Here is a 15,810-nt window from a genome sequence, read left to right as displayed (position 1 = left end):
GGTGTTCATAACCAATTCATCAAGACGCTTTTTGGGTCTGTTATACGGATGCATTTGAAGGAAGCTATTGAAGTTTGAATGAGAGAAAAACAAACAATTCTCCTTACGAATGTAAAAATAACATGTTTTCGTAAAGATCGCAGAGTGTAAATTTGGTAATTTACAACCACGGTCAAACTGTCAAAGCTGTCGCCCAAATTGCCCAAAACGTCAACCAATGTGCATTGGCGGGAATCGATTCGCAGCAGGTAAACAAACCAATGGCGATGAAGTGATTGTAGAAAGTGATCCGCGAGATAGAACATGAAATAGTCCATTATATTGGACAGTAGCGAAGAAGGCTTGAGATTGAGGTGCAGCAATGGGTATTACGGGTCTACTGCCATTCCTGGAAAAGGCAAGCAGTGCTTGCCACTTACGTGATCTGCGAGGCAAATGTGTAGCTATAGACACGTACTGCTGGTTGCACCGAGGAGCATTTGCATGTGCGGAACGGCTAGCACGAGGTGAATCCACTGATACGCACATACTATATTGCCTGAAGTATGTCCAGCTGCTGCTATCGTACAACATCAAACCGATTCTCGTTTTCGACGGTCAACATTTGCCAGCCAAAGCTGCAACCGAGGCGAAACGGCGCGAGAGCAGAACTAATGCCCGCAAACGTGGCGCCGAACTATTGCGTCAGGGACGGATCGAAGAAGCGCGAAGTTTCCTACGACGGTGCGTCGATATTACGCACGAAATGGCACTGCAGCTGATACGCGAATGCCACAAACGGGGCGTAGATTGTATAGTAGCGCCGTACGAAGCTGATGCACAGTTAGCGTATCTCAACCGCACAGACATCGCACAGTACGTCATCACGGAAGATTCGGATCTGGTGTTGTTTGGCTGCAGTAGAATCCTGTTCAAGCTGGATCTGACGGGGAATGGACGGTTGGTAGAGGCCAGCAAACTTCACCTAGCGATGGGTTGCCGGGAGGATCGTTATAAGTTTGAAAAATTTCGATACATGTGTATCCTGTCCGGTTGTGATTATTTGGATTCCTTACCCGGCATTGGTCTTGCGAAAGCGTGCAAGTTCATGCTGAAAACGGAGGATCCCGACGTGCGGCGAGCTTTGGCAAAAATACCGGCCTATCTAAACATGCGGCAACTGTCTGTGACGGAGGAGTACAAGGACGAATTCATGAAGGCAGATGCTACATTCAGGCATATGGTGGTGTACGATCCCGTTCACAGGCGACAAACGAGACTGACGGATCCGGACGAAGAGGAAACTCCCGAACAGTACTGCTGCAATTCCGGTAAATTTCTCGATGAAAATACCGCATTCGAGCTGGCTGTCGGAAATTTGGATCCCTTTTCTCTGCGCAAGATGGACGATTGGCACCCGGACACAGTGCAAAAGGGGGAGCTTTCCGCAATGGCTAGAAAAATGCTTAATCTCAGCATCTGGAGGAAAGACTTCAATGCGCAAAAGGAAGCGAAAGCTGAAATGCAACCGCAGAATCGAATTTCATCGTTGTCCGTATTCGTGAAACGATCACTGCATCCCGCGGATGAAGCTGACCAAGAATGCAAGGAAACGATCGCCGATGTCTTGCAGGCTTACGGTATTCAGAACGGAGAACCCGTCTCGAAGCGATTGTGCCAGGTACAGTCGGCTGTGTTTACTACTGCATCGAAAGTATCAATCGAGTACAAAGACTTAGAGGCACTAGATGTGCTAGGGCAATTAGATCAACCTGCCACACCGAAACGAAAACGCAATCCATTCGCAATTTCTCCGAGCAGACAGGCAACCGGTAGAGACGATTCGGTCGATGACCTGCTTTCGCCAACGAAGATAACGGCGGCAAACCGATCACTATTGCATAACATAAGTCCGGTAAAGAGGATAGATTATTCTCAGCAACACAGTCAGTTTACAGTGAAAGAGCCATCCAATGGTGTAGCTGCTGTAAGTCGTTTGGGTCGTTTGAACTCGACTCACAGCAAAGGAGTGTCGGGTCTTGCCGATGAGCCGAAAGTGATTAGCCGCTTTTTCGCCTCACAAGCAAAGGTTCAAATGCATCGAACGAATTGCGACACTGTTATAGGTGAGCCCATTAGTAGCCCCAGCAAAAATGGTGGAAGATCTGGCGGTAGTATACTGGTGTCGCCCACTGCCATTGTAAAGGACATCAAAAGTAAGCGAGATGCCCAAGCTCTTAAAGCGACTGCGCTTTATCTTAGCTCGCCGGAAGCACAACTTCAATGTCGCGGTGATCGTACGCCTGTAAAACGTCGGCCCAACGCAACGTCTCCCGAAACAGATCCGGCAAAGGGTGAGATACTAGGTCAGTTGGATAGTGGTATGGTATCGCGAGTTGACACTAAGGGGCAGGACGATGAAGCAGCTTCACTGGACGAGGATATAAGCGCAGGATTAAGCTCTTCACAGAAAGAAAATGACGATGTTGAGATAATTGCGCCTGAAAAACAATGTTCAAACCCAAAACCACGTACCGCACGCTTGGCGTTGTTTGAACGACGGGTAACGAAAACATTGAACCAGGCGCAAAATCCTTCGGAGAACGTGGATGAGGAGCTTGCCATCGTTCTTGACGACGATAGTAATGATGGGGACAACGCAGGAAAGCTACAAACAAACGACCGACAGGAAGTGTGCGATGTAATATTAACCGCAAAACATAAGACTGAAGAACGAAATGCTTCACTGCTCGCGCTTACAGCTAAAGTAGAAACATCAACTAAAATTAAGGCACGTTCGTCTTGTAAACGGCCAGGATTGTCTACCACTAGGAAATCTACCAACTCCAAAACGGATAACAGTGCAGGGTTGACTCAAACTAGGTTGTCCATGTTCGGGTTTCAGAAAAAGGTAAGCTTCAAAAACAAATAAATCAAATAATGATGTGCCTGAAGTTGGAATATAATATATCTTTTTACAACCAATTTGGTTTCAGCCTTCAATGCAACTGAACAATCGGTAGCTCTACTAGCGTGTGCCATCTGTATACTGTGGAGCCTAATACGGATAACGAACCAGTTCCATGTGTTGGTCAGCTACAGCATCAACATCAACATTTAATTTCGAACGAAGTTACAGATCAATTTTTGCATGTAAGATGTATAAGTTATATTTTCTCTATTGAAGTTTTACCCAAATGAAAGTCTGTTAGCTTTATTTTTTTCTAATATTAATACAAACCAAAGAATCCTTGTGAGTTTATCACACAACAAAAGGTACGTATCAGTTAGCATACATAACACCTTCTAGGCATATTTCGTGGGGTTGTTCATGAAACAAATCTTTGAAAATCGTGTTTTAGTCAGTTCAAGTAGACACAATTTTCCAAATGATTTTTATTTAGTCATTTCACATTGATTTATTGTACATATTGTGTACCCCGCACGACTGCTAATTCGCCTTGGTACCATGTTTGTGTGCATGATACCAATTCGATATCGTTTTTCTGACACATTTTTGAATGAAAAATGTATTAAATGTAGTACAAACAAAGAAAAGTGGGGTAAAACGGTGCAGTTTTGCCGAGATCCCGGCTCTTAATCCAAAGAGGTTGCGCATTACTATGAATCTGTTCTGGTAATGTTTGAAAATGACTCGATTAATTTTAAATATTATCCCCCTTACACTATTGGCTGGACGAATACACACATTCGTGCACTACCTAATCGTTTTCCTATCGTCTGGTGGTAGTTACACGTCGGTCAAAGATAGCTTCTACTTCTACAGCAGAGTATTGTTGTGGATAATCATATAGAACACGTACCGTTTTTTACAGGCAAAGAATGTATTATAATACTACTTATTATTCGCACGCTAACTAGCGATATCTGATTTTAGTGAAGAATTTAAATTCGGAGGAATATGTTTTACTAATATAGATCTCGATTAACCTGGTTCATGAATGGCTGTGCAATCGTTTCTGGTGTCAGAGCCTGTTGATTCCTTTTGCGTAGTCATATTGTTGAGCATATGTCGGGCAGGATATTTTCTTCTCTTATTTTGCTCTGTGTTTTGCGGATGTCGATTATATATTTTTTTTGCCATGGTATTAAATGATTTCTTTAAAATTGGCCTACCGTACTTAATGGTTGGTTACAAATTACTTGAATCTCGTCCTACCTATTCATCTCTGCATAAACGAAAGTACCTTGTATACGGAACGACATGGACTAGTTGAAATTTAAACTAGAGAAGAACGTGTTTCTAGTGACACCGTGGATTCGGCACCTTATCGAACAAACTACGCTGTATCGAAAATGTTTTACCTTATACTCTTTCATTATTGCAACCGACGATTGTGTCGACGTAGGAAATATTAGCGATTTGCGAGGAATCGTCTAGCATAAAATGTTGGTTATGGAAAAGTACATCCCTTCAGCGCGCGGAGCAGAAACCATACTAAAACTAGGCATTTCGGCTTAAGCCTACCAGTGTGACCTAATCCTTAAAATGGGGCTTAAGGTATTTAAGCATGCCAAACGTACGGAATCGCTTGACGCCGATCACCTTCTGCAGATCCGCATCGCAGATGGCATACTGTCTGTTTTTTGGATCGTACAGATTACGCTCCTTAATGATGGCCCAAATTTTCTTCACTACCTCATGTCGAGGCAACGATTCTGCACCGCATATTGCCGCCAGATCCGCTGACAGTGTGTACGGTCGTGTGTATCCGCTCGATTTCTTGGCCCCACCAGCCTGCTTCGGTTTGGCCGCTGGTTTTGACCGTTTCCAGCTTGCGCCCGAATCTGAATCGGAATTGTTCCTTTTCTTCCTTCCACCCTTGCCCCCTTTAGCGCCAGCTTGAGGTTTGTAGTCATCGTCGCTACCCTCCTCCTCATCATCTTCATCGGAATCGTCATCGCTGTTGGATGTGCGTTTCTTCTTCTTAGCTGGGCCACGTTTCGCCGGTGTACCGCGCTTTCCACCGCTTTTGCGTGCCTTCGGTTTCTCCTCCTCGGATAAATCCTCTTCATCTTCCTCCTCCTCATAGTCGCTGTTTTCCTCTGCTTTACGATTATTTTTACCCTTGCCGTTACCTGCATAGTCCTCGTCCTCCTCGTCATCGTCGTCCTCATCGGAATCGGAAGCTTGTGAATTTACGTAGTCCATTACTAGATCGTCCACCTCCTTCTTACGATTCGACAGATCGCATTTCAAGTTTTGTTCCAGCTGTAGGCGCACTTTTTTGGCCGCAGTTTCTTCCAGATTGGCATCCTTCAGTATTTCTGTGGGAGGATAGTATTCGTGTGAGAAGTCGTCCCAAAAATGTGTAGGCATTGGTGAACAGGTTGCACCGGCGGCCAACGAACTTACTGATAATTTCAGCCTTCAGCTCTGCTTTTGTAGGATTTTTACTCATTTTGCCGTGTTTGTCGGTGTTGATTTTGTAGGCTGGAGTAAGCGAAAAAAAAAACATTAATACGCGCTTCATACCAAGCACGCTTCGACTCTGATAACTCACATGGTTGTGTAGAGGTTTTATTGCGCTATAAATTGCCGTACCAATTTCACTGGTGTAAAGTTGCCTGGTACACTACAGTAGTTACACACTTTTTCTGTGCAATAATATATTTGTTTCTTTAAGTTTCGGGCCGTATATTAGCAAGGATGTTAATAAATACAGCTTGGCTAAACGAGGAGACCGATGTTTTCATGAAAGTGGTGAATACCGGGGTGCCGAAGACGCTTACAGCAGCGCTTCGTGCGGTTGTTTGCGGAACCCTGAAGACGTCGGTCATTTTGACAGCAGCCATCAGTTGCTGTCAATTAATGTTGTTGCTGATAGGCAATTCAAATACATCGTTGGCCGTCTTGGTACTAGTTTTTCGGCATTATTGAAAATTGTGCTTTCACAAATCGAGTATTTTCTATTTTCCTCTACAAATTGTACTTTCGTACGCGGTTGAAATTTTCGTTGTGGTTGTTAATTTTTAACAGTCTTACAAGAATCAATATTACGTTTCAACTTCAAGCTGATATAATAAAATTATTTGAGTTCTGGATTAGAGTCTTGAATAACAGTAACAGTAGCGTCGTACAGTGGATTAGATACACCAGGTATCTGAGATGGATTGATGGTTTGAAAGGCTGAGATAATTGTAGCGGCTCCTCCATTGCTCTTCCACACATACGGGGTCAAACATTTTTCCTGAGCATCTTCCTCTCGAAGGCAGCTCAAAGAGTTTCGTCAGTCCATGCCTCAGAGCCGTATATGAGTACTGGAACTATAAAAGTTCTATTAGTCCAAGCTTCGTTCGTCGCGACAGGTGTTTTGACTTGCAGCCAGCACAATAGCGCGTAGCTCAACATCAATTTCGTTGTCGGTGCAGACTTTGATCCAACATAGGTGAAATTTAGGACGACTGCAAACGTGTGGTCGCCTAGCGTTGAATTTACTTGGCAGATTTTTTAGAATTCATTAATTGAACTGATAACCAATCAATAAATAACTTCGTTTAATTGCATTATTTCAAAGTGTATAAAAAGAAGTGTGGTTTAAATTGAACCAAATTAATAGACATCTCGAGGATCGCTTACTACATTTGTTTCTGGTTGTTCAGTTGCCAATGAAACGAAATGGGGGTAAAATAAAACAGCTGTTTGCTTGGGCTGCAAGAGCTTTAACCACCCAACAATGTGGAATTGGTTTGGAAGCTTTATGATATAGTTTGGTTTATGCAAGAAAAACGACATCATTTCGATCGAATTTGAACCGAAGCTTGCCTCCCAATGGTACTAGTGCACAAACGATCATTAGTGCACACTAGAATTAGGCCACCACAGTTCCTTGGGCATCGGACAAGTCCTTGAAGGTGGCATTCTTTACAGTCACCGTGACACGTTAATCCGGCAGTTACCGAGATTGCCGGTAGCAGCGGTAGAGGCATACATGCGCGCATAAGCATGTGCTTGAAACCTTTTAATAGGCACATAATGAAAAATACGCTCCGTGCGCTAACGGCATACATTGCAACAGGTGTGCATGCATATGACCTGTCGAAGACTCGTTTAATTGGTAGCACGGGTATTTTTTGGCTTCAAACACTTCGACACACCGGAACGGAAGCGGGCTGCTGGTGGCTTAAGCCTGAGGTGACATTTGAATAGGAGGTCTTTTATGTTCAGTTCCGATCAGAAATGTGTCGGTTGTTTTGTATTCCGATGTTAAGCTTAGATAAAGGAAGCACTAAAAAGCGGTATGATTTGATTAATTGCTCCTTTGGATCGGTCTCGTGAACGGTTAATGTGGAATGTTTTAAGAAAAACGTTTAAGCTTTATGGTTTAATAGTTCCGAATACCGTAATAAAAATGTAGGTAATTTGATTGCACATGTTACGTAAAATTAACTATAGTTTAAAAAAGGACAATAAGGATAAGATTTAACCTGGAAAGCTTTTAACACAAATTAACGAGAACAACAAAAACATAAAGTAATACATTTTATCATCTTTCAGTGCTTTACTGGTGGATGTAGGAAAGATGGAGCATTCACACCAAAGCACATTCGTTTTTAATTTAGAATTTAATTGATTTAATTAGGATTGCAGCAGTTATGTTTTCAAACAAAATGCTTAAATTGATTGTTGCTGTGTGTTGTGAACAACATAATATATTATGAAATCACACTTGTCGGTCTGTCTGTCTGGAATTTGAAATGTTTAACGTTACATGACTGATCCGTAGTAATATACAGTAGATCGTCGAATATCTGGGGCCTGATTAACCGGTCAGTGTTGAGGAATTTGAGAGTTTTTTGGTATAAAGAGTTTATCAAGCTAGACTCTCTGGAAAATGTTTTATGTAGTTAATAAATAATAACTCCTATTATTAAAAACTTGCGAAAGCTTTCAACGATGACCAGCCATCTTCAACAATTGCACGTACCTAGGGTCTGTTATGTGTGGAAATCAATTAACCGGTATTTGGCCAGTCTGCAGTTGCCCGGATAATCGACGTTCTACTGTATTTCATAAACCAACTGTATTATAATATTGAGCAAAGCTCCTCAATCGTTTGAAAGTAAAGCACTGATACCAATAAATATCATACATACGACTGTTTTTGATGAAAAACCACGCAGTCAAGATAATCACACGTTTCATAAAATCAAAAGAACCAGCGGGAAGAGCGCTTTTCTTCCCACATTTTGCCGCTGTCGAATGTGTTGACCACAAAACGGAAATTCTTGCCAATGCAACGCGGGGCCGGAAGATGGTACAAAACGCGAACCGAGTGGATGGAAGAAAGGGCACGAAAATTGCCACTTTTTCAGCTTCCGTTCATTGCCTTACACAGTTGGATCGTTTCCTGCCGAGCAGCAGCCTACCGCAATTCGATAGCGATTGGGCTCACCCGGTGTAGGTCAGTTCAGCGTGGCCGTTTGCCGGGAGCACTTGAGGCTTGCACCGTTGTCATCGATGCAAGACCCCTTGCACGTCGGCGAGACCTTTTTGCAGCTATCTTCGCCGGCATTTAGCCCCGCGCTCTTCATTTGCTGCGATCGGATGCTGCGGAAGGTTTGGTTGCCATCGGAACAAGGTGTATGCACGGTGCTGAATTGTTATTTTTTCCATCCTTTCCTGAAGCCGCTTTTTCGCTATCAATATTTGCTTCTCTGGCCTCTGGTTCGTTTGGTGAATTCTCTCGTATCTTGAGTAATGAATGGTTTTTTTTTACCTCGATTGCCTGCACATTCGCTGGCAGAGGCGAATCATGACGAATAAATTTCCTGCAACCGTTGGCAATTGATTGCTTAAATTAAGGCTTTGGCAAAACGCACAGGAAATGGGCTTAGGCTGAATGGCGGATGCCATTGGCGAGGCGAACCATTTGTTTTTTTGTGCACCGATCGTATGGTGTGTGTTTATTTTTTTTATTCAGTTCAAATACCGCGAGGGTCTTGGCGTTGGGCGCTCGAGATTAAGTGTCTCCGAGCAAAGAAAACTATAATTATGAACGAAACCCACGTGGACACAAATAATTTCGAATTCATAATCACAGGCCATGCATTTCCAGCTAAAACCAGTTAAAATGACGCCTGATGTATAATAAAAAAATGGAAAATCATTAAATATGTACCTTAACATTAAACATAACACATGTATAAACTAATATTGGCACACAATTTCTACTTTAGAGTGACAATACGATGTTGCTTATGTTGTGGAGTTTATAATTAGAACTTCAAACATTATAAAGAACGTCATTCGATTGCATCTATGAATTAGAAGTTTAGCTAATATTACTTATTTGAGTTCCAAACGCACACTTGCAATCTCGTGTGAAGGCAAGAGAAAAGTCAAGCAGAAGTCAAAATAATGAACGGAGCTATTGTAAAAGAAAAGTTGTCTGCTAGATACAAACAAAAAAATACAAGAAAGACAGACTTTAAATAATATCATATCTTATAAGAACCTGTGGGAAATGTTCAAACCAGAGAGAAAATGGAAACAAAACAAACAGACTCGAGAATGGACGAACAAGCTAGAAAAGAAAGGCAAAGAAACAAAAACTCTGCGGGGCATTAGGTTTTGCTAAGCTTTCGGTCCTCTTTTGTTCGGTTTGTTCGGTGGTGTTTCGTTGATTGCTACCGATCGCCTTTAGTTGCCTGGATGCAACGCGCCCTTTTCGGTTGATTTCGTTCTAAGATGGCGGTAATGTGAAGCGCTCTATCCATCGCTGTGCAGGTGTTAGGATGGAAAGGGAGCAAAGCAGCAACAAAAATGGCTAGAACATTAAATGCGACGAAGCAAAAACACAAAAAAGGCACTCACTCAACGACCTGCAGTAGTTTGATCTCGGTGCGATGGTTGCTTTTTGGTAGTGAATTACAGCAGCGCGAGCAACCGTCAATCATCATTTGATACGCCCTTTGTTGTTAGTTGCCTTCCGTTCTTTCTCTCTCTCTCTCTCGCGCTCTCTTTGCTTTTTGATTTGAAATTTTGTTGTTTCGCATTTTTACCGCGGGGTTTTCCATTACTTGTACGCAATATGATCGCGCGAAAAAGGTAGCTTGCGTTGGTTGTGATCATCTGTGGACAATTTTGTTCGCTGTTGTTCCCGCGTCGAGCCACGTTCTAGCGTCGAGCGATCGCGAACGGTTGCCTGCGGGGAAGCAATTCTAGTAGCACTGTGTCGAATCACCATCATTACCGCATAGGATTTGATAAAACTTTGCGAAGCTCGGCGCCATACGGAACGGGCGAGGTGGATGAGAGAGCTCGATAAAAAGGTAGAGAAACCAAACCAAACAGCAAAATAATAGTAATAATAAGTGATGAAAAAAGCGTTATCAACCGTGCTTTTTTTATGAAACTATTTCACTACTGCATCCAAGTTTCTTTGAAGCGCTTGAATTTTTCTATTGCGGCGGTTGAACTCATGGTGCGTTGCATTCAAAATCGCTCCACGTCCAGTTTATCAGACATCTAAAGTTATTCGCACTTTAAGTTGATTCAGCAATTTTTCTAGTTTTTAACATTTTTATCAAGCTTCTTCTATCGACTGCCTGAGGTGCATTATTTTTTCTAGTCCATCCTTTCCTGTCTCTCTTATAATTTCGTTTGAGTTATTTTTTGCTGTTGTTTTCGTTAGCTTCATTTCGTTGTTATTTGTGCAAAAAGGTACGCGTGGTGCATTTTTTTTTATCTGCAAAACCCCTTTTCCAGACGTATCTACAACCGTATGTCCTGAAGTTGCCGTTTAAAACTGGTGTAATTTTATATAATGAATTCCTAGCCCTAGCCGTTGGCAAACAGTTTGGTTTAGTATTTTCCCGCTTTCCCTTGCGTCACTCCTGCTGGCCCGTTCTGTTGACCCGTTTCGCTATGGCCGGTGTAGTTTTGTAGCTGTCTTCTGCCGCACTGTGTCTTGTGTTACTTTTTTAAGTCATTTTCTCTGCTGTCATCTTTTTGGTCTTTCGCGCACTGGTGGATGGGGATGCAGTTTTTTTTTTGGTTTGTGTAGATGTATCCATTTTTTTGTTTTCGTTATTCGTTCGCCTTTGCTCCCCATCGCGTTTTCCGATTGAACGTAAATGGCGAGCAGTTTTTGTTGTTGTTGTTGCTGTTGTTGCACCCCATCTTCGACCGCTGAAATAAGTGCGCAGCGTGGCGCGGTTTCGTTTTGCGGCAATACACAATACACTTGCGCCCGATGCCGTCCTGGAACCGGAGGCTACGCTTCTTGTATTTTAATTCCCTATCTTCCCATAACCACTTGCTAACTGAGCCACCCCTTGATGGGGCGGCTGCCAGGCATCGCAGCGTTTTCCCGAGCAGTGAAAACGCTAGCGGTCGCCATGTAGTGCGGTGTGCATGCGACTGGTTCTTGCGTTTGCGTTCGTGCTATTTTAATTGTTACGAAATACTATCACGTAATTTGATGGAATCAGGTTCTGCCCGCTCAGTTCCGATCAGTTCGTTCGGTCAGTTGCTTCCTTTTGGACGTTCGTTCCCATCCTTGCTTTTTACATCTATATTCTAAGTTATGTGCTTTTCTGAAAGACATCTGCGTCGGCTCAAAGCTTATATTGCCTGTGTGTATTTGCATCACCAGTAGTATACAAATAGTACTTAATACAAATAGGTAATATTAAATATAAAAACAATCAGCGAAAAAGATAAAGAGAGAGCGAGATAGATAAATAGAAAGATAGATAGAGCAATAAGGAGAGAGATAGAAAGAGAGAGAGAGAGAGAGAGAGAGAGAGAGAGAGAGAGAGAGAGAGAGAGAGAAGGAGAAAAGGAGTTCTATATAAAATGGGAATAAGTATCTTCTGTTGTTGTAAGGTTTTAAACCTTGTAGACTGTAATATTTTGCTGACTTTCCTTAAATGTCACTATACCCTTACACTAAAGTGACATCAATCAGCGAAATTTTGGAAGATCTAGTAGAACAATAAATTTAAGGATGGAAAATACTAGGGCGACTGTTCTATTTTTGCAATGAAAATTCTCTACATAAGTGCAGTGAAATGCAATAGATATACCCAGTTTACGTTTTTTTTTAAATTTCTTCCGACTATGTGGATCACATAGCAGTAAGTACAATACAAATTTTATGATATTTTGTAATTTTTATATTTTTTTAAAGCTACAAAAGCGAAATATTAAATACTAAAGAGGATTATTTACAAAAAAAAAATAAATTTCATTAAAAATATAACCATAAGATAAAGAACCCTCTAATTTTCTTCTATAAAAATTATTAGTTGAGAACATTTTTCTTGAAATTAATTTATTTTCCACTTTTAAAATTTCGGGCTTTTTGTCAACTGTGGTATCGTGGATCGCCCACGAATTCTCGATTTAGACTGATGAATAATAATGAAGATCAACTGAAATAAAAACAATGCCATGGGTCAATATATTCATAAAATAATTTAATTCATTTGATATTAAGAATTTAATATATTTTTGAAGTTTTTGTATAGATTTACGTGCTTGCCGTGCCGTGATTAAATACTTTAATACAAAAATATTAGATACACTAGAGAATTAAAAAGAATGAGCATGCATGCTTGCGTTGAACAAACTAAAAAAATTGTATTGCGATTTTAAACTTTAAATATATAACTTATCCAATTCAGAATTAAAGCATAGTTACTTTGTTAAAAAGAAAACTAATTACCCTAATTTTATAGACCCAGAATCAAAAGATAACGAAACGTCAAATACGATATTTACTGTGACCGATTCAAAGTTATTGACTGTGTAAACTCAGCAATATGGGCCCGAAATGTGTCCTATACATCTGTGGGCACGGTTTTTAACGTCTGCCAATGGAGGCATTTGTCTTTAGGATCATTTCAACTAAACTCCAGACCTGCCCTGAATCGAGACTACTCAGCAAAATTGTTAACGATATTCCATCATGCCATAATTCTAATGGTTTAAGTGGGAAGCAAATTACACACAGCTTGATTAAATACAGTTGAGATGTTTGCAATCCTAATCTTATAAAAATGTATTAGTATATGCACCAGCCTCGCAGATACAGTATGGATAATCTGCAAGTATGTTTGTAAGAGGGTTTTATATCAGCAATTTTATGCTCATGTTTTTATGAATGATTTTCATGGAAGTTAGCAACACGAATAGTCCTTTATCTATATATCCTAATTGATTTGTTTAAAAAGTCATACACCCACCAGCTTCGATAATATTTTGTATTTAATCTTTTGATTGAAAATTGGTTGGTACTGGTTACTGCAATAATACTGCTGCACCAGTCTTTACACGAAAGAACCAGTCCAAAATCCCATCCGGACCTATCCTGGGCTCCAGCAACGATAAATCCGCCTCTGAACATACAAATAATATACATCAACATGAACATGGATGCTCATTCAAGCCCATCCAAGCAACAAAGACATTGCTGATTGTGAGGATCAAAATTGTAGATTCGATTAAGAATTTTCCCAGCCAACTTGATTTGGATACGTTGAGGACGCTCAGTCGATCTGCGTATTAAATTGACTTTTAGTCAAATGTAGCGTCTACGCCCTACACTCGCGTTACATCTGTTTCGCCTGTTTGTTTTCGTTTTCGTTGCCTCGGGTCGGGGTCTTCCAGTTTCTGGTACTACCATCATCAACGTACGATAAGCCGAGCGTTGGGTAATTTAAAACCAATTTCAAAACGCGAAACTATAGTACGAGATCTAGTTCCTTCCTCCCTTGATCATCCCTTAGGTTCCAATGGAGCTCCAACTCGCCGTTCGGTTTGGTACAATCTACCGAGGTGTTTCGTTGCTGGCAGCACCCCACAGTGTGTTCCGCCGTTCCCAGATTTGCGAACCGATTGTGGCGATCGGATCGGGGGATCGGTTTGGTCGGACGCACCGCGCTGATGTGCATCATTTTTTTGCGGGCGTGTGTAAGTGCATACAGCATTATTGTTATTGTTATTAGTGTTATTGGTGTTGTTTTTTTTATGTCGTTTTGCTTTTGGGTTTCATTCGCGCCGTGCATTCGCTGCGTTGGGCCGTTTTCGTAGTACATTCCACCTCGTCGATGCGTTGTGTTGCATTGCGTTGCAGTGCGGAGTGCAGTGCGGAGTGCGGCGCGAGTTTCGAGTGTTCGACCTGTGCTGTCGGTTTTATTTTCGTTCGCGGTGTTATTTTTTTCTCCGTTTTATTGTTGCGCCTCTCTTTCTGCCCGACTGGTCCTGTCCTGTCGGATTTGGCGAAATGTAGCTTCGCTGGAGAGAAGGGCGAGGAGGGCTCCGTTGACGGGTTGACGCAGGGGGCAGGAGTAGTGCGGAAGAGGGGAAACTTGTTTTTTACTTCGATTTGGTTGTTTATTTTTTAAAGATTGAACCGCAAAATTGGCGAGAATTGCCCTTGCTCGAAACTGAACCCGACGTGGTAGAGGTTATCCCAGGGGGAGATATTTTACGACGGCTGGCAGATACGTTGATTCGTATTCTCTGGGCTGTATGTTGGGGAAGGTTAAGGTTACGAATGAAAGCTATATAGTACTGTAGCGAGTACGGCCTTATTCTTACTGGTAAACTTTTGGTATATTAATGGGGTTGAGTTGAACAGAATAATTTCTTTAAATGGTTGTTTGTTTTCGATTTGAATTTACATGTGGTCGATTCAAGGTTTATTTATATTTAACTCGTATTTATTTTTTTTTCTTGATTATATTATGCGAAATGGTATAAACATATGCGTGAAATGATATAAAAATTTTACATGCAAAACTGATCCCCTTTCATACATCTTTGTTAAATCGCTGTAGTTTCCAGTTTACATAGATGTTTTAGAAATTTTTACGATATAGACGAAGTGTATAAGACTATAACATTTCTTAAGGGCAAGATACCGACAAAATTGCATTTTTGTTTTGCAATTTCAACCCACAACGGTACTAATTAATCAATTTTAAACCAACGCGGGATTACAATCGGACCGGCTATTCCGTTATTTTTCCATTAACATTTCTTTAGCTCTTACCGGCTTACCGCGTTAGATGCGTCATCATCTCGAACATGTCTGGCTGTTGCAGCATTTGTCCATTCCGAAAATAAAAGATTGCAAATGGCGCAAAAGAAAAACCACTCCAAAGACTGCAACAGATGCGCACACATACACACAATCTCGCATAAATACAGCACCGCAACCTCCTGCCTGTATCTCTCGTACTCGTAAAAAGATCTTCTCCATCGGAATGGCCGAACCGCTGAAGGATGCTGCAGTAATAATAATCGGCGTCATGATCAGCATCATCAGGGAACGCTGGTCCGCGGTGAGCAGGATTTTGTGTGAATGTATGGTCCACATGGTCGAATTGGTAGAGCGATGCGGTACGGTGGTGCTGGTGCTGCATTTTAGTGCGTTCTTCAACCGGGGCAGGGGTGGAAACACCCCCCCCCCCCCCGTTACGATGACCAAACGCTTTGTGGCTCAAATGTGCAAATTCCTCGCCAAATGCCACCCAAAGAAGGCATGCCATCTTCCCACCCTGGGCTCAAGCCCCCCTAACCCTGTGCGGTGCAACTTCAAATCAGCCGCACTATTGTATCCATCGAAAAACTTTGCCACCCTCCTGGGTGCCTCCCCGTTGTGCACACAAAAGTGAAGAAAAGCTGTGCAAGAGGAAGCGAAGCGAAGAAGAGCATAAAAGAGAGTCGAATGGACGAAACGCGTCGGTATCAACGAAAAACAGGAAATCTTGGCAAAAATAACTGCAAAAGTGACAGGCGAAGGCTACGGTTGGGCCCGCCGGTGCACAAGAAACGGGCACACACAAAAGCACAAT

At 41.9% G+C, this 15,810-nt stretch overlaps 2 protein-coding genes across 3 annotated transcripts; one reads left to right on the top strand and one right to left on the bottom strand.

Moving 5' to 3' along the window:
• Positions 1 to 361: 361 nt before the first annotated feature.
• LOC128297633 (exonuclease 1) lies at positions 362 to 3,146 on the top strand. Of its 2 annotated transcripts, XM_053033315.1 has the most exons (3): positions 362 to 2,671; positions 2,705 to 2,890; positions 2,976 to 3,146. In XM_053033315.1, the coding sequence occupies exons 1-3, from the start codon at positions 362 to 364 to the stop codon at positions 3,000 to 3,002; spliced, it is 2,523 nt and encodes an 840-aa protein (XP_052889275.1). In that variant the 3' UTR covers positions 3,003 to 3,146. The 2 variants fall into 2 exon arrangements, with proteins under 2 accessions (XP_052889275.1, XP_052889274.1); XM_053033314.1 differs by having other exon boundaries at positions 362 to 2,890.
• A 196-nt stretch (positions 3,147 to 3,342) lies between these two features.
• LOC128309942 (uncharacterized) lies at positions 3,343 to 5,699 on the bottom strand. The gene is made up of 3 exons (XM_053046457.1): positions 5,505 to 5,699; positions 5,357 to 5,434; positions 3,343 to 5,268 (listed from the first exon to the last, which is right to left on the bottom strand). Exons 2-3 carry the CDS (start codon positions 5,400 to 5,402, stop codon positions 4,478 to 4,480), a joined length of 837 nt encoding a protein of 278 aa, XP_052902417.1. The 5' UTR covers positions 5,403 to 5,434; positions 5,505 to 5,699; the 3' UTR covers positions 3,343 to 4,477.
• Between the last annotated feature and the right edge of the window lie 10,111 nt (positions 5,700 to 15,810).

Source organism: Anopheles moucheti, chromosome 2 (assembly GCF_943734755.1).
Source record: "Anopheles moucheti chromosome 2, idAnoMoucSN_F20_07, whole genome shotgun sequence".
In the NCBI taxonomy this organism is placed as follows: domain Eukaryota; kingdom Metazoa; phylum Arthropoda; class Insecta; order Diptera; family Culicidae; genus Anopheles; species Anopheles moucheti.
The sequence above is the reverse complement of the archived record's forward strand: the minus strand, read 5'-3'. Positions and strand labels throughout refer to the sequence as shown.

Excerpts from the sequence above, each read along its gene's own strand:
- LOC128297633 (XM_053033314.1), top strand. The coding sequence starts at position 362 with ATGGGTATTACGGGTCTACTGCCATTCCTGGAAAAGGCAAGCAGTGCT. Across the intron at positions 2,891-2,975 it reads TGTTCGGGTTTCAGAAAAAG|CCTTCAATGCAACTGAACAA; the intron begins GTAAGCTTCAAA and ends ATTTGGTTTCAG.
- LOC128309942 (XM_053046457.1), bottom strand. The coding sequence starts at position 5,402 with ATGAGTAAAAATCCTACAAAAGCAGAGCTGAAGGCTGAAATTATCA. Across the intron at positions 5,269-5,356 it reads GCTGAAGGCTGAAATTATCA|AAATACTGAAGGATGCCAAT; the intron begins GTAAGTTCGTTG and ends ATCCTCCCACAG.